The following is a 27,921-nucleotide window of genomic DNA, read 5'->3' as shown; positions in this document are numbered from 1 at the left end:
GGAATGCGGCACTGTCGGATGTGCCGTCTTTCGGATGAGACATTAAATTGAGGCCCCGTCTGCTCTCTCATGTGGACGTAAAAGATCGCATGGCGCTATTTCAAAAGAAGAGCAGGGGAGTTCTCCCCTATGTGCTGGCCAATATTTATGAGTACAGAAATAGGAGGATAGAGCAGATGAATGTGTGGCTGGAGAGATGGTGCAGGAGGGAGGGCTTTAGATTCCTGAGGCATTGGGACTGGTTCTGGGGAAGATGGAACCTGAACAAGCCGGACAATATCTTCGCCGGGGGTGGGGTGGTTTGCTCGTGCTGTTGGGGAGGGTTTAAACAAGCTTGGCAGGAGGATGGGAACCTGAGTGTAGATTAAGAAGGGAGAGAAGCAAAGCTGGAAATGGAAGACAGAAAATTAGTACGTGAGTTTGAAAGGCAGAGGAATCAAAGGCTAGAAAACCGACAACAAAGAGGTTTGGTAGTGCTTAATGGACTGGAAACAAAGTAAATCTGTGTCAGAGCAGTGGTGGGCATTCAAGGAGGAGATAGTGAGGGTTCAGTGCAAATATGTTCCCACAAAGAAAAAGGGTGGGACCCCCAAATCTAGAGCCCCCTGGATGTCAAGGGGTATATGCTTCAATGCAAGGAGTCTAGTGAATAAGGCAGATGAGCTGAGGGCACAGATAGACACGTGGAAGTATGATATCATAGCTATTACTGAAACATGGCTGAAAGGGCAGGAATGGCTGCTCAACATTCCTGGTTACAGGGTTTTCAGACAAGATAGAGAGGGGCATAAAAAAGGAGGGGGAGTCGCAATATTGGTTAAAGAAACTATTACAGCTGTGAGGAGGGATGACATAAGAACATAAGAAATAGGAGCAGGAGTAGGCCATTCGGCCCCTTGAGCCTGCTCCGCCATTCAATAAGATCATGGCTGATCTGATCTTGGCCTCAACTTCACTTTTCTGCCTGTTGCCCATTACCCTTGACTCCTCTGTAGTTCAAAGATCTGTCTATCTCCGCCTTGAATATATTCAATAATTCAGCCTCCACAGCTCTCTGAGGTAGAGAACTCCAAAGATTCACGACCCTGAAAATAAATTCCTCCTCATCTCCTTAAATGGGCGACCCCTTATTCTGAAACTATGCCCCCTAGTTCGAGATTCCCCCACGAGGGGAACATCCTCTCAGCATCTACCCTGTCAAGCCCCCTCAGAATCTTATAAGTTTCAATAAGATCACCTCTCATTCTCTAAACTCCAATGAGTATAGGCCCAACCTGCTCAACCTTTCCTCATAAGACAACCCCTTCATCCCAGGAATCAACCTAGTGAACCTTCTCTGAACTGCCTCCAATGCAAGTATATCCCTCCTCAAATAAAGAGACCAAAGCTGTATGCAGTACTCTAGGTGTGGTCTCACCAACACCCTGTACAGTTGTAGCAAGACTTCCCTACTTTTATACTCCATCCCCCTTACAATAAAGGCCAACATTCCATTTGCTTTCCTAATTACTTACTGTACCTGCATGCTAACATTGTGTTTCATGTACGAGGACACCCAGATCCCTTAGTACCGCAGCATTCTGTAGTGTCTCTCTCCATTAAAATATTTTGCTTTTCTATTCTTCCTACCAAAGTGGATAACCTCACATTTTTCCACATATACTCCATCTACCAAATTTTTGCCCACTCACTTAACCTATCGATATCCCTTTGCAGACTCTTTGGCCTAGAAATTGAGTGCCCCTAGCGCCGATTTTGCGGCGCTAGAGGGCCTAGCGCTGCAATTGGCGCCGGCGCCGAAATTGCCTGGGGCCCTTACGCCGCGGTAGACCGGTAGCGCTGCGCCGGCACCGATGACGTCATCGGTGTGCGCAGCGTCCCGGTTGCCATGCCGACGGGCCCCAGCGCCGAAATTCAGTTGCGGCCGCCTCGCCCGTGGCAGCCGCAACTAAGACTCTGGCAACAGAGTCTTACAAGTCTTTGCGCCGGCGCATTAAAGGCCCCGCGGCGGCCGGCCGCTTTCCCGCCGGCCGCCTGGCCGCAGCTCCCTCCCCGGACTTCCCCCCCCCCCCCCCCCCGGAACAGAAGCAAGCCCGGCACTTGTCCGAGGTGCCGGGCTCATTTTTAAAAAGATTTTCGCGGGCCGCGGCCGGGTGCAGGCAGCTCCTCCTTAAGGGAAGGAGGAGGCCTGCACTTCCCGAGCCTGCCGCACCGCATCGGGTGCCGCAGCGCCGGAATTGCGGCGCGAAACGGCAGTTAGCGCCGATTTACCGCCGCAAAGACCCTTCAGTAGCGCCGGCAGCCGTTTGGGCGCGGCCCTGCTGAATTTTTGGCGCGCGCAGGGGGACTTAGCGCCGGCACTAACTTCCGGCGCTAAAGCCCTGGCTAAGCCAAAACTCAATTTCTAGGCCTTTGTGTCCTGCTCACAACTTGCTTTCACACCTATCTTTGTATCGTCAGCAAATTTGACTACAGTACACTCGGTCCCTTCATCCAAGTCATTAATATAGATTGTAAATAGTTGAGGCCCCAGCACTGATCCCTGTGGCACCCCACTAGTTACTGTTTACCTACCTGAAAATGACCTATTTATCCCGACACTCTGTTTTCTGTTAGTTAGCCAATCCTCTATCCATCCATGCTAATATATTACCCCCAACACCATGAGCTCTTATCTTGTGCAGTAACCTTTTATGTGACACCTTATCGAATGCCTTTTGGAAATCCAAGTACGCTACATCTACTGGCTCTCCTTTATCCACCCTGCTTATTACATCCTCAAAGAACTCTAATAAATTTGTCAAACACGATTTCCCTTTTATAAAACCATGCTGACTCTGCTCGATTGTATTATGATTTTCTAAATGTCCTTCTACTACTTCCATAATAATGGATTCCAGTGTTTTCTCAATTACAGATGTTAGGCTAACTGGCCTATAGTTTCCTGCTTTCTGTCTCCCTCCTTTCTTGAATATGGGCATTACATCTGCGGTTTTCCAATCCGCTGGGACCTTTCCAGAGTCCAGGGAATTTTGGAAGTTGACAACCAATGCATCCATGATCTCTGCAGCCACTTCTTTTAAGACCCTAGGATGCAGGCCATCAGGTCCAGGGGACTTGTCGGCCTTTAGTCCTATTAGTTTGCCTAGTACTTTTTACTCTGGTGATAGTGATTGTTTTAGTTTCCTCCCTCCCTTTTGCCCCTTGATTTTCCACTATTATTGGGATGCTTTTAGTGTCTTCTACTGTGAAGAGATACAAAATATTTGTTCAAAGTCCATTCCATTTCCCATCATTAATTTCCCCAGTCTCATCCTCTAAGGGACCAATGTTTACTTTAGCTACTCTCTTCCTTCTTATATACTTGTAGAAGCTCTTACTGTCTGTTTTTATATTTCTTGCTAGTTTACTCTCAATCCATTTTCTCCCTTTTTTTTTAGTCATCCTTTGCAAGTTTCTAAAAATTTCCCAATCTTCTGGCCTACCACGAATCTTCGCAACATTGTATGCCTTTTCTTTCAATTTGATACCCTCCTTAACTTCCTTAGTAAGCCACGGATGGTTCATCCTTCTCGTAGAGTCTTTCTTTCTCACTGGAATATATTTTTGTTGAGAGTTATGAAGTCTGCCACTGCTTATCTACCATCTTACCTTTTAATCTATTTTCCCAGTCCACTTTAGCCAACTCTGTCTTCATACCCTTGTAATTGTCTTTAAGTGTAAGACACTAGTTTCAGACCCAAGTTTCTCACCCTCAAACTGAATGTGAAATTCTATCATGTTTTGATCACTCTTCCCTAGAGGATCCTTCACTAGGAGATGATTAATTAATCCCGTCTCATTACCAGATCTAAAATAGCCTGCTCCCTGGTTGGTTCCACAATGTATTGTTCCAAGAAACTGTCCCGAATACACTTTATGAACTCGTCCTCAAGGTTACCTTTGCCAATTTGATTTGTCCAATCTATATGTAGATTAAAATCGCCCACAATTATTGCAGAAGGATGTTAGAAGGATCATCAAATGAGGCCATATGAGTTGAACTGAAGAACAAAAAAGGGACAATCACACAGCTGGGAGTGTACTATAGACTCCCAAATAGTCAGAGGGAGATAGAAGAGCAAACATGTAGGCAAATTTCTGAGAAGTGCAAAAACAATAGGGCAGTAATAGTAGGGAATTTCAACTACCTTAATATTAACTGGGATAGAATCAGTGCAAAAGGTACAGAGGGTGCAGAATTCTTAAAATGCATTCAGGAGAACTTTTTTTAGCAAGTCCAACAAGAGAGAGGGTGGTTCTGGACTTAGTATTAGGGAATGAAGCTGGGCAGGTGGAAAGGGCATCAGTGGGAGAGCATTTTTGGGGGTGGCAGTGAACATAATTCAGTTAGATTTAGCGTAGTTATGGAAAAGGACAAAGATAGACCAGGAGTTCTCGATTGGGAAAAGAGCAATTTTACTAAGCAGAGATGTGATTTAGCAAAAGTGGACTGGAAACAGATACTTTAAGGTAAATCTGTGTCAAAGCAGTGGTGGCCATTCAAGGAGGAGATATCGTGAGGGTTCAGAGCAAATATGTTCCCACAAAGAAAAAGGGTGGGACCCCCAAATCTAGATCCCCTGGATGTCAAGGGGTATACAGGGTAGGGTAAGGCAGAAAAGGGAAGCTTATGTCAGGTACCGAAAGCTAAATACTGCTGAAAGCCTAGAGGAGTTTAGAAAGTGCAGGGGTGAAATTAAAAAAGGAAATTAGGAAAGCAAAGACAGGGCACAAAAAAAATATTGGCAAATAAAATCAATGAAAGCCCAAAGATGCATAAGTAAGAGGATAACCAAGGAAAGAGTAGGGCCTATTAGAGACCTGTGCATGGAGGCGGAAGAAGTGGGCATGGTTCTTAATGAATACTTTGCGTCTGTCTTCACAAGAGAGGGACGATGCAGACATTGTAGTTAAGGAGGAGGAGTGTGAAATATCAGATGAAATAAACAGTGGGAGAGGAGATATTAAGGGCTTAGCATCTTTGAAAGTAGATAAATCGCCAGGCCCAGTTGAAATGTATCCCAGGCTGTTAAGAGAAGCAAAAGAGGAAATAGCTGAGGCTCTGACCATCATTTTCCAATCCTCTCTGGATACAGGTGTGGTGCCAGAAGACTGGAAGACTCCTAACATTGTACCATTGTTTAAAAAGGAAGAAAGGGATAGACCGAGTAATTACAGCCTAACCTCGGTGGTGGGCAAATTATTGGAGAAAATTCTGAGGGACAGTATTAATTGTTATTTAGAAAGGCATGGATTAATCAAGGACAGTCAGCATGGATTTGTTAAGGGAAGGTCGTGTTTGACTAACTTGATTGAATTTTTTGAGGCAACAAGGAGGGTCAATGAGGGCAACGCATTTGATGTAGTCGAGATGGATTTTAGCAAGGCTTTTTACAACGTCCTATATGGCAGACTAGTCAGAAAAGTAAAAGCCCGTGGGATCCAAGGGAAAATGGCAAGTTGGATCCAAAATTGGCTCAGTGGCAGGAAGCAAGGGTATTGGCCGACAGGTGTTTGTGACTGGAAGGCTGTTTCCAGTGGGGTTCCGCAGGGCTCAGTACTAGGACCCTTGCTTTTTGTGGTACAGTATATATTAATGACTTAAGACTTCAATGTAGGGGGCATGATTAAGAAGTCTGCAGATGATCAAGGGCTTCTTATGGGCAACTAGGGACGGGCAATAAATGCTGGCCTTGCCAGCGACGCCCACATCCCATGAATGAATAATAATTTTTAAAAAGATACAAAAATTGGCCGTGTGGTTGATAGTGAGGAAGAAAGCTGTAGACTGCAGGAAGATATCAATGGACTGGTCAGGTGAGCAGAAAAAAGTGTCAAATTGAATTCAATCCGGAGAATTGTGAGGTAATGCATTTGGGGCGAGCTAACAAGGCAAGGGAATACACAATAAATGGTAGGATACTGAGAAGTGTAGAAGTGCACCTTGGAGTGCATGTCCACAGATCCTGGAAGGTAGCAGGACAGGTACATAAGATGGTTAAGAAGGCATACGGGATACTTTCCTTTATTAGCAGAGGCACAGAATATAAAAGCAGGGAGGTTATGCTTGAACTGTATAAAACACTAGTTAGGCCACAACTAGAGTACTGCGTAAAGGTCTGGTCACCACATTACAGGAAAGATGTGATTGCACTAGAAACAGAGGAGATTTCCGAGGATGTTGCCAGGACTGAAGTATTCTAGCTATGAGGAAAGATTGGATAGGCTGGGGTTGTTTTCTTTGGAACAGAGGAGGCTGAGGGGAGACTTAATTGAGGTGTTTTAAATTAGGAGCGGCCTAGATAGAGTGGATAGAAAGCACCTATTTCCCTTAGCAGAGAGGTCAATAACCAGGGGCATATATTAGAAGTAATTGGTAGATGGATTAGACGGGAGTTGAGGAGAACGTTTTTCACCCAGAAGGTGGTGGGAGTCTAGAACGCACTGCCTGAAAGGGTGGTAGAGGCAGAAACGCTCATCACATTTAAAAAGTACTTGGATATGCACATCAAGTGTTGTAATCTATAGGGCTACAGTGTGCATGTACATAGATCCCTGAAGGCAGCAGGACAGGTAGATAAGGTGGTTAAAAAGGCATATGGGATACTTGCCTTCATTAGCCGAGGCATAGAATATAAGAACAGGGAGGTTATGATGGAGCTGTACAAAACGCTAGTTAGGCCACAGCTGGAATACTATGTGCAGTTCTGGTCGCCACACTATAGGAAGGATGTGATTGCATTGGAGAGGGTGCAGAGGAGATTCACCAGGATGTTACCTGGGTTGGAGCGCTTCAGCTATGAAGAGAGACTGGACAGGCTGGGGTTGTTTTCCTTAGAGCAGAGAAGGCTGAGGGGGGACCTGATTGAGGTGTACAGAATTATGAGGGACATAGATAGGGTAGATAGAAAGGAACTTTTCCCCTTTAGTAGAGGGGTCAATAACCAGGGGGCATAGTTTCAAGGTAAGGGCAGGAGGTTTAGAGGGGATTTGAGGAAAAACTTTTTCACCCAGAGGGTGGTTGGAATCTGGAACTCACTGCCTGAAAGGGTGGTGGAGGCAGGAACCCTCACAACATTCAAGAAGCATTTAGATGAGCACTTGAAATGCCATAGCATACAAGGCTACGGATCAAGTGCTGGAAAATGGGATTAGAATAGACAGGGCTTGATGGCCGGCGCGGACACGATGGGCCTCTTTCTGTGCTGTAGAACTCTATGACTCTATAAAAGCTGGAAAGTGGGATTAGGCTGGATAGCTCTTTTTCGGCCGGCATAGACACAATGGGCTGAATGGCCTTCTTCAGTGCCGTAAATTTCTATGAAGCATCCTGGCCCTCCCAGTAATATATTGTAGCAGTCGTGAGTTTTCTGACAATTAAATGATGTCTAATAATCTCCTTGTGCAGATTGAATTAATCAAGAAGAATTTATGCACTGAACAATAAAATTCATATATTCTTCATTACGAAGGCTCTTCTGCAATTTTGCAGTTCAAATCAGAGGCAGTCAAAATGATTTTAAAACCTGCATAGATTTTAATTAACATCAGTAATGCAGGCAGTGAAAAGATAAAGACCCACTATTTATTTGATATACTCATTTTTGTTAACCTGAAAAGTTGTACACGCTTAACTGCATCTTTCACTTTAAGGTGGTGGTGTTCATCAGATCTTGTAGAAAAATGAACCAACCACTCAAAAAAGGGCAAATAACATACATTCAGAAAATGTATCATCAGATACAGACTAAGGGAAATGCATTGTGCTTAATAGACGATGCATCTGAGGAATAGTAAATAACAAATTGTCAATGGAAGTCAGGGCAATTCCCTGCCTGCTCTGTCCACACTAGATACGCACGGAGTATCTTATCTTTAAAACAAAACAGTAAATAAACTACCCCACTGGTTGTCACCAAAGAGGTGTCAGAAATGACATTCAGCTACCACCTTTGCAATGTTCCAAGAGTTTTAAAAGTTCAAATGAATTGGCTGCAAGTGATTCCACACTCATATACTCTTGCTGTTTCAATATTTAATGCTATGTTGGTTACGTAAAGGGAAAAACCTCAGTATAAAAATGGCTGTAAAACCAGCCATTTAATCTTTCAAAATACTTGTTACTTCAATGATCTTGGACACTAGTATTGCGGATTGTACTAATTTCTTCTGGTAGCAATTCAGGGTGTTTTAAACTGTTACACAATCCTCCATCATTGCAGGTTGATGTATGCTTTTAAACGCATCGGATATTGGGTAATTGCAAAAGAATACAGAAGGGATGATTTGTATTGTAGTTCATTATGCAAAATATCTGATATTCCTTGAAGTCCCATTTCAGCAGCCAAAAGCTGCAGCAGAAAAGTAATGGCAGCACTGTAGAGATTAAAATAAGTTTTGTATAAGAAAAACATTATAAATGGGTGCCACCACTCCACTTTTTGGAATAAGTTGATGCTCTCAGGCAAACCGCGACATATACATTCCCCCCCCCCATGTTTCTTATAAAGGAACCGAGACATCCTAATTCTTACCTTGAGAAAGAAGTGGCATTGCTGTAATATTCCTGTTACACAGGTTTCCATAACAGCACTGCACTACATGACTTTCTGAGGGTGGGGTCTTGCAGGTCATTTCACCCTGCTCAAGGACTCTGAAGCAACCTTTCTGGAACACAGGATCTTTTCCATTTTGTATCACTGAAGCAAAACACTGTTGACCGTGGCATATATCCTTCCTCCCACATGAATTGCCCTCACAGACGCACAGATAACTACTTGGGCTGCCTTTATCTACACACAAAAAAAATGGTCAAGATTTGCACAATTAGAATGATCACAGGCAATTTTTCAAGACACTTCATTAAATTCAGCATTTCAAACCTTTTTATGTGTAAGTAAACTTAAAAATAAAAAAGGCAAAAACATACTTCATTCACTAAAACTGGTCAATCTTACCTACTTGGAAAAGGACTGTAAAGATGAATGAATACACCACTCCCTGCCCATGCAGATCTAGCTAAACATCCTTATTCAAATGAAAGATTAATGCAGCTGTCCTAGGACATCCCACACTGGTGGGGTGAAACCTCAACATGATCCACAACCAGCATATTTGACAGGGGCACAATTCCAGACCAGCATTAAATTCTTCAGCAAAGTCCTTCATTCGTTTTTATTTAGGTGGAGTATTTTCATGTCCTCTCAATAAGTCATGCCAACACTCTATTCAAATCAAATCAACTTTTATTGTCATTGTTAGTGCACAAGTGCAGTACAACGAAATGTAGGCTTGCGGCTCCCGAGAGTGTACATTTGGATTAAGACATTTAAACATTCAACATACATTTGGCTTGTAGTATATTAACATAAACATAACATTCATATTTCCGTTTAGTTTTTCCACAATAAATTTTCCTTTTCAGTTCATAAGTACCAATGGAAATCAGGGCCACGCTGGAATGGATGTAACATTCAATTACAGGCACTTAAGTCAAATAAGAAACTGACCATTCACCACTGGGCACAGCAGCCTCGTGGCTAAGATATTTGACCAGCAACCCAATGGTTGAGAGTTCAAATCCCACCATGGCAAGTTGTGAAACTGAATTCAATAAATTTAGCAAATTGCAGGATAGCACCAAAAGTTGACCATGAACGCTGCAAAATTGTTGTAAAATTGGTTCACCAAAGCCATTCCGAGAAGGGAACCTGCCACCCCTACTTGGTCTGGCCGACACATGACTCCAGTTCCACACTGTGTGGTTAACTCTTTATGCCCTTAGGGCAACTAGGAATGGCCAACATTGTCTTGCCAGTGTCACACACAAAGAACAAATAAACACGCACAAGAATAAACATCACAAATAGTTTCTTCCCTCAGTTCTGAAGAAGGCTATACACCTAAAACATCATAGCCTACTTTGTCCCTGTACGGATGTTGATGGATCTGCTGTACATTTCCAGCATTTGCAGTGTTTTCTTTTTATTTATCACGAATAGTCTGGATGCCTCATATCCTTCCATCTAATCAGCTACATTTTCCTCCATTTATTGTTAGCAATCTGCCCTGAATACTAATACACATGCAAGTACATGCTAAATCACATGTAAATAAACCATTTTAATCCAAAGTTTATGCATACAGAGAAATGGACAGGAAAATCAACAGAAAATACTGAAAAAGTGCAAAGAAAATATTTTTATCTCATAGGGCATGGATTTCCATCCACACACCTTACTTCACTAGGTAGCTCTGTGGATTTTTGAAGTCTCTCTCCCAACTCTGCTGCCACCTTGTGTATGTATATATATTATTCTATTCATCAACTGACAGTGTGCAAGGCCATTAGCAATTTACTAGCACGTGATTAAAAATATACAATTTACACTACGCCTCAGTTTTGCTTCTCAGTCTGTCTGCTTTGTTCAATTTTTTTCTCTCGATTCCCATTTCCTTTTTGTTGCAGTTTCCCCCCCTCTTTCCGTGGAACAGCTGTACATAGGTGAGAAGCATACAAATTCAGGATTTCATAAAGCAGGCAATCTAGAGGGGGAGTATGAGGGTTGTCAGGGCATGGACTGCCCGATTAGAAACAATGGTCAAATATAAAATCTACAGCAACTTTTAAAAAGGATATAATGAAATATTCAAAAAATAAACTTTAAAAGGTATAAGGAAAGGGTGGGGAAATGGGTCGAAGTGAATAGCTCTTTCAGAGAGTTGGTCACAGGGGCAAATGATCCAAATGGAATGCTCCTGCGCTGTAACATTCTGTAATTCTAGGTGGATTCTTAAGAGCTTTTGAACCATTAGAAAATCACCCGACGTGACTTGACTCCAAAAGTGTATAGGCAGAAATTTAAATGGATACGGAAGGCTCAGGACCATGGTTAGAGAACTGACAGCAGAATTGGATGATCTATTGACATTGTGATTACAGGGGGCAATTTTAACAGACTATTAAAGAAATACGTCAACCAATGTTAAGAGATCACTTTCTGGAAGTGTTTTTAGATAATAGCAAATAATGCTAGACCAGGAGCATACTGTGTATCAGATAGCTGTGTGAGATCAATTTGCAACATCTTGAGCACTATGGAGCCAATAAGCGAGTGGGAAGGCAGATTTCCCCACACGGAGTGGCAGGTAGTCAACCCATCAAACCAGAATAGACCACACCTGTGAGCATGTGTCTGTACAGCCAAACAGATCACAAAGGGGGGTGGGCGAGCAGGGGCAATTAAATAGCTGTTATATAAATGCAGTAAGGTGTGACACAAAGCAAATAATTGCTATTTTAAATAGGGTTCCAGATCATTATCGGGAAGACAGAGTACCACCAAAAGACATGAGACTGCTGGGTGCGCAGTGGCCCTGAGTGTAGAGAATCTAATGCTGTACTTATGTGCAATCACAGTTCACAAATTGCAGGCAGATTTGTGTAATGCAAGGTGTAATCTTGATGATGGTACAAACAACAGCTACATACTTTAATGTAAAAAAAAAACCAAGGCCCTTCACAGCTATCGGTATGGAAAATGGAAGTGAGCCAGGAAGGGAGGAATGAGGTGGAGTGACTAAAAGCTTGGCCAAAGAGATGGGTTTGAGAAGATTTTTTAAAAGGAGAATGAGATGAAAAAGCAGAAAGGTTTAGGGAAGCAATTTCAGGGAGTAGGTCCCAGGCAGTTGACTATCAATGGTGAGGTGGAAGAGGGAGAATGCATAAAAGGCCAGAGTTAGAGGAACAGAGTGTTTGGGGGTGGGGTGGGGGTGGGGGGTGGGAGGAGAGATATAGAGCTGGAGGTGATTGCAGAAGTAGGATGTGGTGAAGCCATGGAGGGATTTAAAGGCAAGGATTTTAAATTGGATGCACTGAGGGAGTGGGGAGCTAGTGTAGCTCAATGAGGACAGGAGTGATAGAACAGGGCTTGATGAATTTTGGACAAGTTGCAGCTTATGGAAGCTGGAGGAGGGTAAATAGAGCATTGGGGTATTCAAGTGTGGAGGTAACAAGGGAATGTATAAAGGTTTCAACAGTAAGAGGCCGAGGCAGATGGGGGTCCAAAAACTGAACACAGGGTCGAACAGGCCAGGACTGCAGACAGTCTGGTTGAGCCTGAGACAGTGGCCGAGGAGGTGAATTGAACTGGTAGCAAGGGTGCAAACCAACAAGTCCACTGCAACCGATGCTGTCAATGTTGTGCAGGGGCAGAATCTTCACCAAGGTCAGGGGACTGTGAGCACAGTACTAGAGACGTGTGGAGTGGCAAGGTACTCCACGCACAGCTGTCCAAGGGAGACTGGGTAGTGTGAAGAGGTTAAGCACACTGACCTTATATGGAGAACTAATTTCAGCATAGTTGATCTCTCAGGTTCATTACATTTAAAGAACATGCAACTGGTTAATCAGAGACAATTGAGGTGGTACAGTAAGGGTTCAGCACCACACCTTGTCCGCAGCTGGGCAGTCTTGTGTGTGTTGCCTGCTCCCACCATCTACAATGAGCACTTCACCAAGGGACGTAAAAAACAAAAGACTGCAAATTTTTTTTTAAAGGGGGCAGAAACCCAGCAGGAGAGAGGGTGCAACAGACAGTTATAAAAGGCTCCCTGTAAACAGTTTTCCCTGTTCTGTGATTCTGTATATTTTCTAGTATACATACAGCCACACCGTTAAAATACTTCCGTTTTTATAGTTTACTTGTTTGAGTGTAAATTCACCAAGTACACAGGGGCCTTCACCGTGCAGGATTTTAATCATATATTGCGCAGGAAGATCCAACCATGGTAAACAATGTGAGTTTGATCTACGCAAACACAAAGCAATTTGTGCTAAAAAGCTAAACAAACCATTGGACTTGGTCAACTCATTTGCATCACAGGAAAATCCTGTTTACATTTGATCAGAAATCTGCTATAACCAAACTTTCCCCAGAGCTCTTATAACTGAAAGGTGTTTTTAATATAACAAAATAGTGTACAACCAGTGTGACTAATATACGCAGTATGCATGCAGGCGAATTGCCCAATTTTTTAAATAGCAATTAAGTACGAGAAAAACTACTTGACCCATTCATAAATGCATGACAAACTCGGGAGCAAAGGTTCAATAAATATTTAGCTGCTTTTCAGAAGTGTACAACATACCTTCAGCTCCACATCGAAAGATCCTTGGGACCAAAAACAGGAGTACAAGGATGCTGCATTGGGCCATCAGGAAAATGTTACTGCAAAAAAAAGGACAGACTTTGTTTCAGATCTGGGGTCTCCAATTCTTCCCATGTCCCCATCTTATTGTACATTATATTTTATTCTCTCCATTCTCCTTGGGCTCCCTGGAGTCACACCCCATTTGCCAGCCACTATGTCGCCCTGGTGCTGTGTTTCTTTGCTTTTGCTAATGGCACTCAACTGATTGCACAGGGATGCATCAGAGTTGCTCTGTGCAGTTCACCCAATTTCCAACATGGGTCTCTGCTCAGCACTCCCCTCCATTGGAGGTACAGAGCTCACTGTATAGGATAACAGATATGTTGAAACACTTCCTGGCGCAAGCCAAACATGGCTGCAGGATGATCATGACTGGGAACTAAACATACAAGGGTATTTGACAATTAGGAAGGACAGACAGGAAGGAAAGGGAGGTGGGGTTGCTATGTTAATCAAGGATGGAATCACTGCAATAGTTAGAAATGATATTGGGTCAAAGGATCAGGATAGTGAAACAGTTTGGGTGGAGATAAGGAATAATAAGGGGAAAAAGTCACTAGTGGGCGTAGTCTATAGGCCTCCTAACAGTTGCAACTCTGTTGGTCGGAGTATAAATCAGGAAATAGTTGGGGCTTGTAATAAGGGAACAGCTTGTGGTAAACCACTGTTATTGTTGTTCACCGTTGTTGTTGTTGTTGCACACTGTTGTATCTATGCATGCCTCAGCATGCCTCTGCTGGCTCCGCCGCTGGCTCCACCCACAGGCCCAGGTATAAAGGTGACTGCTCTGCAGCCCCCTGCCTTCTTGGAACCCAGTCAACCATGAGAGGCATGCTCTGTTCTTTGCTAATAAAAGCCTTTTAGTTACTCTCCTAACTCTCCGTCTTTTATGAGTAATTGATAGCGCATCACAGCTATAATCATGGGGGATTTTAACTTTCATATTGACTGGACTAATCAAATTGGGCATGGCAGCCTTGAGGAAGAGTTCATAGAGTGTATTAGGGATGGGTTCCTTGAGCAGTATGTAACTGAACTAACCAGGGGGCAGGCAATCTTAGATCTGGTCCTGTGTAATCACAGAATCACAGAAACCCCACAGTGCAGATAGAGGCCATTTCGGCCCATCGAGCCTGCACCGACACATATCCCACCTGATCCCCGTAACCCCTACACCAACACATATCCCACCCTATCCCCGTAACCCCACGTATTTAATCCCCCTAACACTAAGGGTCAATTTATCATAGCCAATCAACCTAACCCGCACATCTTTGGACTGTGGGAGGAAACCGGAGCACCCGGAGAAAACCCACGCAAACACGGGGAGAATGTGCAAACTCCACACAGTCGCCCGAGGCCGGATTCGAACCCGGGTCCCTGGCGCTGTGAGGCAACAGTGCTAACCACTATGCCACCGTGCTGCCCAGCTGAGACAGGATTAATAAAAAATGTCCTAGTAAAGGATCCCCTTGGAATGAGTGACCATAATATGGTTGAATTCCAAATTCAGTTTGAGGGTGAGAGAGTTGGATCTCAAACCAGCGTACTGAGCTTAAGTAAAGGAGACTATGAAGGTATGAGAGTAGAATTGACTAAAGTGGACTGGGAAAACAGATTAGTGTAAGACGGTACAAGAGCAGGGGTCTACATTCAAGGAGATATTTCACATCTTTCAAGATAAATATATTCCACTGAGGAAAAAGGGGAGTAAAAGAAAAGACAGCCATCCGTGGCTTAGTAAAGTAATAAAGGATAGTATCCGACTGAAAACAAGGGCATATAAAGTAGCCAAATCTAGTGGGAGGATAGAAGATTGGGAAGCATTTAAAAGCCAGCAAACAATAACTAAAAGATTAATTAAGGGAAGATAGATTATGAAAGTAAACTAGCAAAAAATATAAAAACAGATAGCAAGAGTTTCTACAGCTATATAAAAAGAAAAAGGGTGGCTAAAGTGAACGTTGGTCCCTTAGAGGATGAGACTGGGAAACTAGTGGTGGGGAACATGGAGATGGCAAAGACGCTGAAGAAATATTTTGTATCAGTCTTTACAGTAGAGGACACTAAAAATATCCCAACACTGGACAAACAGGGGGCAATGGGGGGGCGGGGGGGAGCTAAACATGATTAAAATCACTAAGGAGATGGTACTCGGTAAAATAATGGGACTTAAGGCGGATAAATCCCCCGGACCTGATGGCCTACATCCTAGGGTCTTGAGAGAAGTGGCGGTAGGGATTGTGGATGCATTGGTGATTATTTTCCAAAACTCCCTGGACTCAGGAAAGGTCCCGGCAGATTGGAAAACTGCTAATGTAACACCCTTATTTAAGAAGGGAAGTAGACAAAAAGCTGGAAACTATAGACCAGTTAGCCTAACATCTGTGGTTGGCAAAATGTTGGAGTCCATTATTAAGGAAACAGTAACAGAGCATTTGGATAAACATAATTTAATAGGACAGAGTCAGCATGGTTTTATGAAGGGGAAGTCATGTTTGACAAATTGGCTCGAATTCTTTGAGGACGTAACATACAGGGTGGATAAAGGGGAACCAGTGGATGTGGTGTATTTGGACTTCCAAAAGGCATTTGACAAGGTTCCACACAAAAGATTACTGATCAAGATAAAAAATCACGGGATTGGGGGTAATATACTGGCATGGGTGGAAGATTGGCTATCTAACAGAAAACAAAGAGTTGGGATAAATGGTTCATTCTCGGGCTGGCAATCAGTAACTAGTGGTGTTCCGCAGGGGTCAGTGCTGGGACCCCAACTCTTTACAATCTATATTAACGATTTGGAGGAAGGGACCGAGTGCAACGTATCCAAGTTTGCCGACGATACAAAGATGGGAGGGAAAGCAGTGAGTGAGGAGGACATAAAAAACCTGCAAAAGGACATAGACAGGCTAAGTGAGTGGGCAGAGATTTGGCAGATGGAATATAATATTGGAAAGTGTGAGGTTATGCACTTTGGCAGAAAAAATCAAAGAGCAAGTTATTATCTAAATGGACAGAAACTGCAAAGTGCTACAGTACAAAGGGATCTGGGGGTCCTGGGGCATGAAACACAAAAAGTTAGTATGCAGGTGATCAGGAAGGCCAATGGAATCTTGGCTTTTATTGCAAGGGGGATGGAGTATAAAAACAGGGAAGTCTTGCTGCAGTTATACAGGGTATTGGTGAGGCCACACCTGGAATACTGCGTGCAGTTTTGGTTTCCATATTTAATAAAAGATATACTTGCTCTCGAGGCGGTTCAGAGAAGGTTCACTCGGTTGATTCCGGAGATGAGGGGGTTGACGTATGAGGAAAGGTTGAGTAGGTTGGGACTCTACTCATTGGAGTTCAGAAGAATGCGAGGTGATCTTATTGAAACATAGATTGTGAGGGGGCTTGATCGGGTGGATGCGGTGAGGATGTTTCCACTGATGGGTGAGACTAGAACTAGGGGGCATAATCTTAGAATAAGGGGCTGCCGTTTCAAAACTGAGATGAGGAGAAACTTCTTCACTCAGAGGGTGGTAAATCTATGGAATTTGCTACCCCAGAGAGCTGTGGAAGCTGCAACATTAAATAAATTTAAAATGGAGATAGACAGTTTCCTAGCAGATAAGGGAATTAGGGGTTACGGGGAGAGGGCAGGGAAGTGGACGTGAGTCTAGATTCGGATCAGCCATGATCCTATTGAATGGCGGAGCAGGCCCGAGGGGCCGTATGGCCTACTCCTGCGCCTACTTCTTATGTTATGTTCTTATGTAATGCTGTGATATGCAGAATTATCTGTCAATGAATGATTATTCTTGTCTATAGATTCTGCACGTGTTCTGAGGTTACATTGACTGAAATATTCAGATGTTTCTATGAATTAACCTATTGGATATACACTTGAAAAGGAAAAAATGGGGAAAGAGCAGGGTAGTGGAACTAACTGGATAACTCTTTCGAAGGTACAAGCATGATGGGCTGAATGGCCTCCTTCCATGCTGTATGATTCTAGCGATGTCGACATTTGAATGCTATGGTAGCTGAAGTTCCAAAACAACAGAAAGGTGCAATGTAGCTTAATCAGTAGTAAAATACTCATCTACTATTCAACAAGAGCAATTGAGACTCCCCATATGCTAACAATGTATGATAGACAGCATGTAACTAATTAAAAGTTTATGACTTTTAGTAGCTGTATATTTCTAGTTCGCCTGAGGAAGAATGTGTTTGAAGACCAGGACCTCAAACCCAGCAACAAGCTCATGGTCTACAGAGCAGTAGAGATACCTGTAAAGTCTGTGGGTTATATGGTGAATTAATACACAGACTACAAGAGTAACTTTAACAGGACTTTACTATTCGAAGGTCAGGGCGAATCTGCCCAATAAATCCTTACACAGCACTTATATACCGGTGTGGTCACCACCGGTATTACAGTATACAGTAGCCAAGATAAAGTAGTGCAACCCTTAAAATAGTTCTCTTAAAGGTGGAACGTTACATACACTACAATCCTCCCTTTTTAGGTTAACAATATATACATATTCCCATTAATATAACATCTTAACATATATACAACTTTATGTGAAACAGTTCACAGATTCAGTCTCTCTGGAGGCTTCCGGACTCTGTCCGGATAATGCCTCGGTGGTGTAGTCGTTTTCGGTGGTGTAGTAGGTTCTTCTGGCAAGGTCGATTCGGCTTGAAGGACCGTTTCAGGTTCATCGGATTCCAGTATTACCGGATCGGAGGTAGATGCTCTGGGTATCTCTGCTTCAACATTAGACGTATAGAGTTGTGGAGTAGGTTGGGCCTTTGTGGATGATTCTATGATCTGGTCAACATGGCGCCTTATTATGCTTTCACCAATGTCCACGGTATACATCAACGGTCCTAGCCTTTTTCCAATAGTTCCCGGCTGCCATTTCTCGGTAAGGTAGTCCCGGGCCAAAACTTGTTGACCTATCTGAAAGGATCTAGTTGGCCTTTCATTCATGCCTTGAAATTGCCGGTTCTCTACGTCCCTTCTGACGTTTGGCTTAATCAAATCCAGCCGGCATCTTATTCTTCTATTGAAAAACATCATGGCGGGAGTTTGGTTTGTGACCGCATGTGTTGCATTCCTGTACGCCAACAAGAAGTTATCTACCTTATGTTGTACATTTATGTCTTCATTACCCATGGCCTTTATGGCCTTCTTGAAGGTCTGGACAAACCTTTCAGCTAATCCATTGGTGGCGGGATGGTATGGGGCGGACGTATAGTGCTTGACCCCATTGCTTTAAGAACTTCCTGAATTCTTCGGACACAAATTGCGGTCCATTATCAGAACAGATCTGTTCCGGCAGCCCATTCCTGGCAAATATGGTCCTTAATACTGTGATGGTTTTTTCCGTGGTGGTGGAGGACATTTTTATTACCTCCGGCCACTTGGAGTGTGCATCCACCACGATTAAAAACATTGAGTCCATAAATGGACCAGCAAAGTCGATATGTACCCTTTGCCATGGAGATGAGGGCCACTCCCATGGATGCAGAGGAGCTTGTGGTGGCGCGTTTTGGACCTTCTGGCATCCTAGACAGCTCTTGGTTATTTCTTCGATGTCTCCATCAATACCTGGCCACCACACAAACGCTCTGGCTAGGTTCTTCATTTTCACTCCACCCAGATGCCCCTCGTGAAGCTCCTTTAGTACTTTCTGCTGGAGTTTGGGTGGAATCACCACTCTGGATCCACACATCAAGGTTCCTCGGCACACTGACAGCTGTTCTCTTCTGTGCGAAAATGCTGGCAGCATTGGTTCGCCATGTACTGGCCATCCCTCCACCGTTAAATCGTAGACTCGTGAGAGAGTCGGGTCATTTCTTGTTTCCTTTTCGATCATGGAATTTGTAACTGGTAGACATTCCATTATGGTTGAGTGGAACATCTCCACTGGGTCCACTGTAGTCGCCTCTTCTTCCACTGGCAACGGTAGGTGCGATAACCCATCAGCACTTCCATGCTGTTTGGACCTTTTGTATTCGATGTCATATTGGTGTGCCCCTAGTAGAACAGACCACCTCTGTAGCCTTTGTGCTGTCATAGTGGAAACGGCCTTGTTAGGGTTGAATATGGACACCAACGGCTGGTGGTCTGTCAGCAATGTAAACTTCTTGCCCTGCAGGTAATGATTGAATTTCTTTACTCCCCACACAAGGCTGAGAGCCTCCCTATCTATCTGAGCATAATTTCGCTCAGCGGAGGTCAATGATCGGGACGCAAATGCGATTGGCCTTTCCGAGCCATTTGGTAACTTGTGTGAGAGTACAGCTCCAATACCATAAGGGGAAGCATCACAAGCTAGACGAAGAGGTAGCGTTGGGTTGAAGTGAGCCAACACTTCCTCAGAGGTAATCAACGCCTTGCTTCTGCGAAAGGCCTTCTTACAGTCCTCGCTCCACTTCCATGGTACTTCTTTCCGCAACAGAGCATTCAGCGGATGCAGCACCGTGGATAGATTTGGCAGAAACTTATGGTAATAATTAATCAACCCCAGAAACGACCTCAACTGTGATACATTTTCCGGAGCGGGGGCCTTCACGACCGCTTCGATCTTGTCAGGTGACTTGTGCAGCCCCTCTTGGTCAATTACATGACCGCAGTACGAGATCCGTTTCTGGAAGAATTCACATTTCTGGCGATTAACTCGAAGGCCATATTCCTTCAACCTGGTGAGCACCAGTTTCAAATTTGTGAGGTGTTCCTCCTCGTCTTCTCCCGTAATCAGGATATCGTCCAAGTAACACTGAGTGCTTGGAATACCCTGTAAGACCTGCTCCATGGCCCTCTGCCAAATTGCTGGAGCCGAAGCTACTCCAAAAACCAGTCTATTATATCGATACAAGCCTCTGTGCGTGTTGATTGTGAGATACTGGCGTGACTCTTCCTCGACCTCCATCTGTAAATATGCTTGTGCCAGGTCTATCTTGGTGAAGTGTTTCCCGCCAGACAATGAAGCAAAGATATCCTCAATCCGCGGAAGCGGGTATTGAACCGTGTGAAGCACCGGATTAACTGTGATCTTGAAGTCTCCGCGGATGCGGACCTTCCCCGGTCCCCCTGGCTTGTTACTTGATGAAGACTTCATAACGGGAACAATGGGCGTGGCCCACTCACTCCAGTCCACCTTCGACAGTACCCCTGCACGTTCAAGCTCTTCCAGTTCTGCCTCCACAGCAGGTCGTATCGCGTAAGGTACCGATCTGGCTTTGAAAAATTTTGGGCTTGCATGTTCTGCAATCTTGATTTTTGCCTTAATTCCTCTCAGTGTTCCCAGTCCCTGCTGGAATACCTCTTTAGCCTCGTTCAATATTCTGGACAACCGTTCAGGTTTGACATCTTTCTTTCCGAAATCTACCGTCATTGTGTTTAGTGAGTGCCAGTCTATCTTTATTTTCCTGATCCACTCCCGTCCCAGAAGTGGTGGACCTCCCTCGGGTAGTACATATAAGTCCATTCCTTGGTGATCTTTGCCCTTGTGTCTCACCTTGACTTTTATCTTTCCGATGGGGTATACTTTATGCCCCGTGTATGTCTGCAATACTATCTCCGTATCCCGTAGGGGAATATGTTTGAATACCTTTTTGTAATCTTGTTTATTCATGACTGTCAACGTCGATCCAGTGTCCACTTCCATCTTCACTTGGACTTTTGCAATCTGCAGTGTGACCCAGATAGTTTGTCGGTCAGCTTCTTTACTCACATTGTGAATCCTCAGACTACCCAGTGCCTTGCTGTTGGGGTCTGAATCCGAATTCAGTTCATCTGGACTCTTCACAGTCACCTTATGTACCTTTCTGTACTTCTTCTGCGGTGACTTATTGTTGCTGGTCTTCTTTCCTGACCGGCATACTTTAGCTATGTGACCAAGTTTGCCACATTTTCTACATTCCTGGTTTTTAAACCAGCATTGGTTCTGGTCGTGTGTTGTCTTCCCACAACGGTAACATTTCGTTGTACCCGAAGTCATTTGATCCACACTGAGTACCGCTGTCTTCAGCTGCATTTCCGCCGTGCCTCTCGCTGCGGCTTCGTGCGATGCTGCAATAAGGACAGCCTTATCAAGTGTAAGATCGTTCTCTTCGAGCAGTCGCTTTTGTGTTCCTTCCTTCGACATCCCGCACACGAACTTGTCTCTCAGTGCCTCTGTCAGATTTACCCCAAACTGACAGTATTTTGCTAGCTTACGCAGTTCAACCAGGTACTCCGCGTTGCTTTCCTCCTTTAGTTGCGTTCTCCCGTAAAATTTAGCTCGTTCCGCTAACATCAGCGGTGTGGGGTTCACATGATCCTTCAGGACAGCAACAATATTAGCGAAAGACTGATTTGCTAATCTTATTGACCTTACAATATATCTCAATGCGTTCTACATACGTGGTCCAATCTTCCACATCAGAATCGAATTCGTTGATGTTGCCACGCTTAGGCATCTTCACAATCTTCCTGAGAAACAACAACGAAATGTTTCTTTAACTTTTTTTTTCCAAAAATGGCGGTTTCCCGCGCTTGTCTTCTTCCCCGCCCACTTTCAAAATGGCGGTTTCCCGCTCCTGTCTTCTTCTCCGCCTACTGGCGGGAGGGGTAAGCTTTTCCCTCGGGCGACGACCGCTGGCTTTCGGGGTTCGCAGCCTGCGCGCCGGCTTCAGTGCGTTCTTTGTTCCCTTTTCTCGGCAGGGCAACCGGCGCTGGGGACAACCCGTTGACGGCGAACAGTTCCAGCCGCTGGCTGAATCTCCTCGGTCTCCCTCGCTCGGCTCTGTCTCTCTCACTCGCTCGGGCTCTGTCTCTCCCTCAGCGGCTTCCAATCACGCCTCCCAGCCCTCTCGCAGTCCGGTCCTTTCCTCCCCCGGCTGCGGCTGAGTTCTCCGCGGTTTCTTATTTTTATTTCTTCCTGCGCCTTACGATCCCGGTCGCAGCGCCTCGCGGCCTCGGTAGCTGCCCGGCCTTTCGCCGGTCGAGCTGTCTCACGACGCTGTTGCGTCTCCCAGCCCGCTTGTAGCCCGGTCTCTCACACCGGCTGCGTTCCCGCTGGTAGCCCGGTCTCTCACACCGGCTGCGTTCCCGCTTGCACCGCGGCTTCCGTGCCCCACGCTGCCCCAGTCTCAGCGCCTCTGGGCCCGACTTCTGTCTGGCTCCTTTCCCCCCATACCGTGGTCGAGTTCACCGCCCTTCCTCCGTTCTTTTTTTTAATTTTCCCCCTACTCACAGTCAACGTGGCCGACTTGCTTCTCGTGGCTGATCGGCTCACTCACCACCGTGGCAGAAGGGACGATCACTGCCTGTTGCTGATGGAAGGCTTCGTGTCTGAATTCTTCCTTCTTCCTTGCTCTGTAGACTCGAGTCTTCTCTCAGCAGAATGACGAGGGCGGGTGCCTCCTCTCGACGCTCGTTAACTGCTTCGGATGTATCGCTGCCGCAGGGTAAGATCGAACTCGTCGCCACTGTAAAGTCTGTGGGTTATATGGTGAATTAATACACAGACTACAAGAGTAACTTTAACAGGACTTTACTATTCGAAGGTCAGGGCGAATCTGCCCAATAAATCCTTACACAGCACTTATATACCGGTGGTCACCACCGGTATTACAGTATACAGTAGCCAAGATAAAGTAGTGCAACCCTTAAAATAGTTCTCTTAAAGGTGGAACGTTACATACACTACAATACCCACCCTCCTGTATGCTCCAGAGACATGGACCATGTACAGCAGGCACCTCAAAGCACTGGCGAGGTACCACCAACGCTACCTCCGCAAGATCCTGCAAATCCATTGGCAGGATAGGTGCACCAACGTCAGTGTTCTCGCTCAGGCCAACATCCCCAGCATCGAAGCTTTGACCACACTTGATCAGCTCCGATGGACGGGCCACATCGTCCACATGCCCGATATGAGACTCCCAAAACAAACACTCTACTAGGAGCTCTGACACGGCAAGAGAGCCCCAGGTGGGCAGAGGAAACGCTTCAAAGACACCCTCAAAGCCTCCTTGAAAAAGTGCAACATCCCCACCGACACCTGGGAATCCCTGGCCCAAGCCCACACAAAGTGGAGAAGCATCTGGGAAGGCGCCGGGAGCAAGTGGAAGCCAAGCGCAAACAGCGGAAGGAGTGCACGTCAACCCAAGCACCCCACCCACCCGCCCCTTCAACCACCATCTGCACCACCTGTGACAGACTGTAGGTCCCACATTGGACTCATCAGTCACCTGAGAACTCATTTTTAGTGTGGAAGCAAGTCATCCTCGGTTCCGAGGGGCTGCCTAAGAAGATGATGATGATTTCTAGTTCAAGTTTCTAACTTAAAACGGTTTACTTAAGATACAAAAACTAAACACATTCCATGTCCTGATGAATACATGCCTGAAAGGAATACATCGGAGATCTGCTTAAGGAAACAAAAATAAGAGCTAGTAGTAACACCCGATAATTTTACTAATATGTCCTGATCAATGACTGCTACCATTTTTTTCTTCCAACCCAAGACACTGAGCATTAAGCTCACTTCTACACAATTTTTCAATCATAAGATAACTGTATTCAAACAAGATTTTCTTACTTACCAACATACATAGGGACTTAAGTCATACCATTGCAGCTCATCTCAACACTGCATAAACTTTTTCACCATGGCACCTGTTACTTGTACTGTTTTATGCTAGATACTGCCCTTAAGTGCAGTATCAGCAGATATTCTTACAAGTGAATCTCATTTCTCCCCCCACCCACAAACCAATATGTAAATGTAACTAAATCTGGGGCTCAAACGGAGAACCATCATCACGATGCTCTGGTTACTGGAATCGATCACTGCCACAACAATCTCATCTTTCAGTAGGTGGAAGAATATACACTATCAGACAGTGTACACACATGGCTCAGCATATTTAGTTAATATAAACTTGACTAACCTCCTTGGAATGTCAAAACAGACAAGACACTTGTCCTACACTAACTCTCAAAACGTTATGTGGAGTCTCAGACTAGCCCCACCATGGCCATCTTCAGACTGAATGGTCTTGGTGCAATGTTGCCCAAGTGTGTAGCTCTAAGTTCTTTTCAAGATATCTCTGAACAACAGACATTAAAAACGACACCTTTCAGAACTAGATTTGATGATTCACAGGGTTCAAAACATTTGCCCACACAAATATAGTTGCCACACATGTAAGCAGACCAACAGGATGTTTGTATTTGAATTGAATGAATTAACCCATTGACGCTGTTGCAAATAGTTTGAGACAGATCCCTGCCCAAGGACAATGGACACCTCTATTACAGTAGCAATCCAATTTATGGTTATTAGAAGACTTGGATTTATTTAGTGCCTTTCGCATCGTCTGCATGTCCCAAAGTACTTCACAGCTAATGAAGTGCGTTTGATGTGTAGTCACTGCTGTAATATTAGTCCACAAGGACCATAAAAAAAACAAGTAACCATCTGTATATCAAACCTTCAGCATACCACACCATAACCATTTAGACTCGGGAACAGTGCCGATGGATTGGAGGGTAGCTAACGTTACCCCACTATTCAAAAAGGGGGGTAGGGAAAAAGCAGGTAATTACAGACCTGTAAGCCTTACATCAGTTGTGGGCAAAATGCTGGAGTCCATCATTAAGGATGAAATAGCGGAGCACTTAGCAAATGGGGACAGGATAGGACAGAGTCAACATGGATTTACAAAGGGTAAATCGTGCTTGACTAATCTATTGGAATTTTTTGAGGGAGTAACTGGTAGAATAGATGGGGGAGAGCCAGTAGATGTGGTGTACCTGGACTTCCAAAAGGCCTTCGATAAGGTCCCACATAAAAGATTAGCATGGAAAATTGAGGCTCATGGGATAAAGGGGAAAGTATTGGCGTGGATAGGGAACTGGCTGTCAGATAGAAAACAGAGAGTTGGAATAAACGGCTCATTTTCTGAATGGCAGGCAGTAACAAGTGGGGTACCACAGGGATCTGTCCTGGGCCCCCAGCTGTTCACAATTTACATTAATGACCTGGATCAGGGAGTCGGATGCAGCATTTCCAAATTTGCAGACGACACTAAACTAGGAGGGGGGGTGGGCTCAGAGGAAGAGACCAGGAAGCTCCAGAGCGATTTGGACAGACTGGGCGATTGGGCGGATAAATGGCAGATGCACTATAATGTGGACAAGTGCGAAGTTATCCACCTTGGGTGCAGGAACGGGAGGGCAAATTATTATTTAAATGGCAATAGATTGGGAGAGGGGGAAGTACAGAGAGACCTGGGTGTTCTTGTACACCAGTCACTGAAGGCGAGCATGCAGGTGCAACAGGCGGTCAAGAAGGCAAACGGTATGCTGGCCTTCATAGCAAAAGGGTTAGAATACAGGAACAGGGATACCTTGCTGCAGCTGTACAGGGCACTGGTGAGACCACACCTCGAGTACTGTGTACAGTTTTGGTCGCCTCATCTGAGGAAGGATGTTCTTGCCATGGAGGGGGTGCAGCGGCGATTCACCAGGCTGATACCAGGAATGGCGGGAATGACCTATGAGGAGAGACTATGTAGTTTAGGGATGTACACACTGGAGTTTAGAAGATTGAGAGGGGACCTCATAGAAGTGTATAAAATTCTGACAGGTCTAGACAGACTGGATGCAGAAGGAATGTTTCCCTTGGCGGGTGAGAACAGAACTAGAGGACATAATTTAAGGATAAGGGCTAAACCATTTAGGACAGAGATGAGGGGGAATTTCTTCACTCAGAGAGTGGTGAACCTGTGGAACTCATTGCCACAGAGGGCAGTGTACGCCAGCTCATTAAATATATTTAAGAGGGAATTAGATATATTTCTACGGGCAAAAGGGGTTAAGGGTTACGGAGAGAAGGCGGGGACGGGATACTGAATTAAAGGATCAGCCATGATCTCATCGAATGGCGGAGCAGGCACGAAGGGCCGAATGGCCTACTCCTGCTCCTATCTTCTATGTATGTATCTATGTATAACATTTATGCTGGACAGCCTGCAGAAAACAGTTAGCACTCACCAATTTTTAACCCTGTGTGCTCTGTAACCAGTAAGAAAGAATCCAACAAAAACACTTCATTAACATGAACCACTTTAAGTGCAGCGAGAGGATAAACTGAGTGCAAGAAAAGAACATCCATTTCAATCTAAAGTGTCAGCCTTAGCTCACTGGTAGCACTGTCACCTCTGAGTCAACAGCTCAGGGGTTCAAGTCCCACTCCAGGTCTCAAGCACATAATCTAGGCTGACACTTCAGTGCAGTACTGTACTGTCGGAGGTGCCGACTTTCAAATGAGACCTTAAACCAAGTCTGCCCTCTCAGATGGATGTGAAAGATCCCATGGCACCAAAGAGCAGGGGTGTTCATCATGGTGTCCTGGCCAACATTTATGACTCAAGCAACATCACAATCAGATTATCTGGTCATTATTTAATTGCTGTTTGAGGACCTTGCTGTGCGCAAATTGGTTGCCACACTTCCTACATTATTAGCAACTACACTTCAAAAAGTACTTAATTGGCTGCAAACGCTTTGGGACGTCCTGAGGTCATGAAAGGCGCTATATAAATGCAAGTTAGCTCTTTCTTTATTCGACCTATTGCGCCTGTGCTGGCTCTCTGAAAGAGCTGTCCATTTAGTCTCAATTCCCTGACCCTTTAAGTTTTTATTTCTCAAATATTTGTCCTCTTCCATTTTAAAAGCTGTTGAGGGTTCTGCTTCCGCCACTGTATATTGCATAGGATTCCACGATTCAACAACCCTCTTGTCAAAAAAAAATTCAAGCCTCTCCCTTCATTCCTTGGATGATTATGTTCAATTTATGTCCTCTAATTGCTAATTCACAATCAGCGGACATAAGTTTCCTCCCCCATTTGTTTTTTATCAAAACCCCTAATAACTTTGACACCTGCATCAGATGTCCTTCTCCGTTCTAGTGCAAATGAGCCTCCGTTTCACTGGAACAAAAGCAAAATACTGTGGATGTTGAAAATCTGAACTACAAACAGAAAATGCTGGAAACAGTCAGGCAACATCTGTGGAGAGAGAAAGAGTTAACATTTAAGGTCGATGACCTTTTATCAGAACTGGGAGATGTTAAGAGACGAACAGCTTTTTTAAGTAAGTACAGAGTCAGGGAAAGAACAATGGCTTCGGAATGTTTAATTGGAGGAAATTTTGGCTCATCCAGGAGCAGTCTAACAACAGAGGCATTGGACGGGTCGAGAGAGAACTGGTGTAGTTAGCATACACGTGGAATCTGACGTGTTTTGGGATGATGTTACCGAGGGGTAGCATGTAAATGAGAATAGGAGGTCAAAGATCAATCCTTAAGGGACTCCAGAAGTAAGGGCACACGGGCGGGGAGAAGCCATTGCAGGAGTTCAGTTAAACAATTCCAGTTCACTGCAGACTCGCTTTTGAGAAACAGAGAAAGGTGAAAGAGTAAGAGATGGCACTTTACAGTCAATGAAGGAATCTGAAGTGCAGTTGTTATTGTAATGTAGAGAAACACAGCAGCCAATTTGTACACAGTAATGTCCCACAAACAGCAATGACCAGTTAATCTGTTTAGTAAATGTTAGTCCAGGGATAAATACTGCTCAGGACACCAGGTGAACTCCCCTGCTCTTCTCCAA

The 27,921-nt window shown here is 44.6% G+C and overlaps 1 protein-coding gene across 6 annotated transcripts in view; it reads right to left on the bottom strand.

The window, feature by feature from the left end:
- Positions 1 to 27,921, bottom strand: part of LOC147115084 (activin receptor type-1-like) — a 268,348-nt gene that overhangs the window by 52,247 nt on the left and 188,180 nt on the right. For 2 of the 6 annotated variants that reach the window (XM_085993342.1, XM_085993346.1), the window contains exons 2-3: positions 13,192 to 13,271; positions 8,577 to 8,834 (exon numbers count right to left, since the gene is read on the bottom strand). In XM_085993342.1, the coding sequence (XP_085849468.1) occupies positions 8,577 to 8,834; positions 13,192 to 13,258 (325 nt within the window). In that variant the 5' untranslated portion in view covers positions 13,259 to 13,271. Of the gene's footprint in view, positions 1 to 8,576; positions 8,835 to 13,191; positions 13,272 to 22,539; positions 22,751 to 23,847; positions 23,977 to 25,656; positions 25,804 to 27,921 lie in introns of those variants that run through there. The other 4 variants (XM_085993344.1, XM_085993343.1, XM_085993345.1 and 1 more) reach the window with 4 other exon arrangements.

This window comes from Somniosus microcephalus, chromosome 7 (assembly GCF_052327205.1).
Source record: "Somniosus microcephalus isolate GS21.2 chromosome 7, FLI_Smic_1.0, whole genome shotgun sequence".
Taxonomy (NCBI): Eukaryota; Metazoa; Chordata; class Chondrichthyes; order Squaliformes; family Somniosidae; genus Somniosus; species Somniosus microcephalus.
This window is presented reverse-complemented; position numbering and strand designations above follow the sequence as displayed.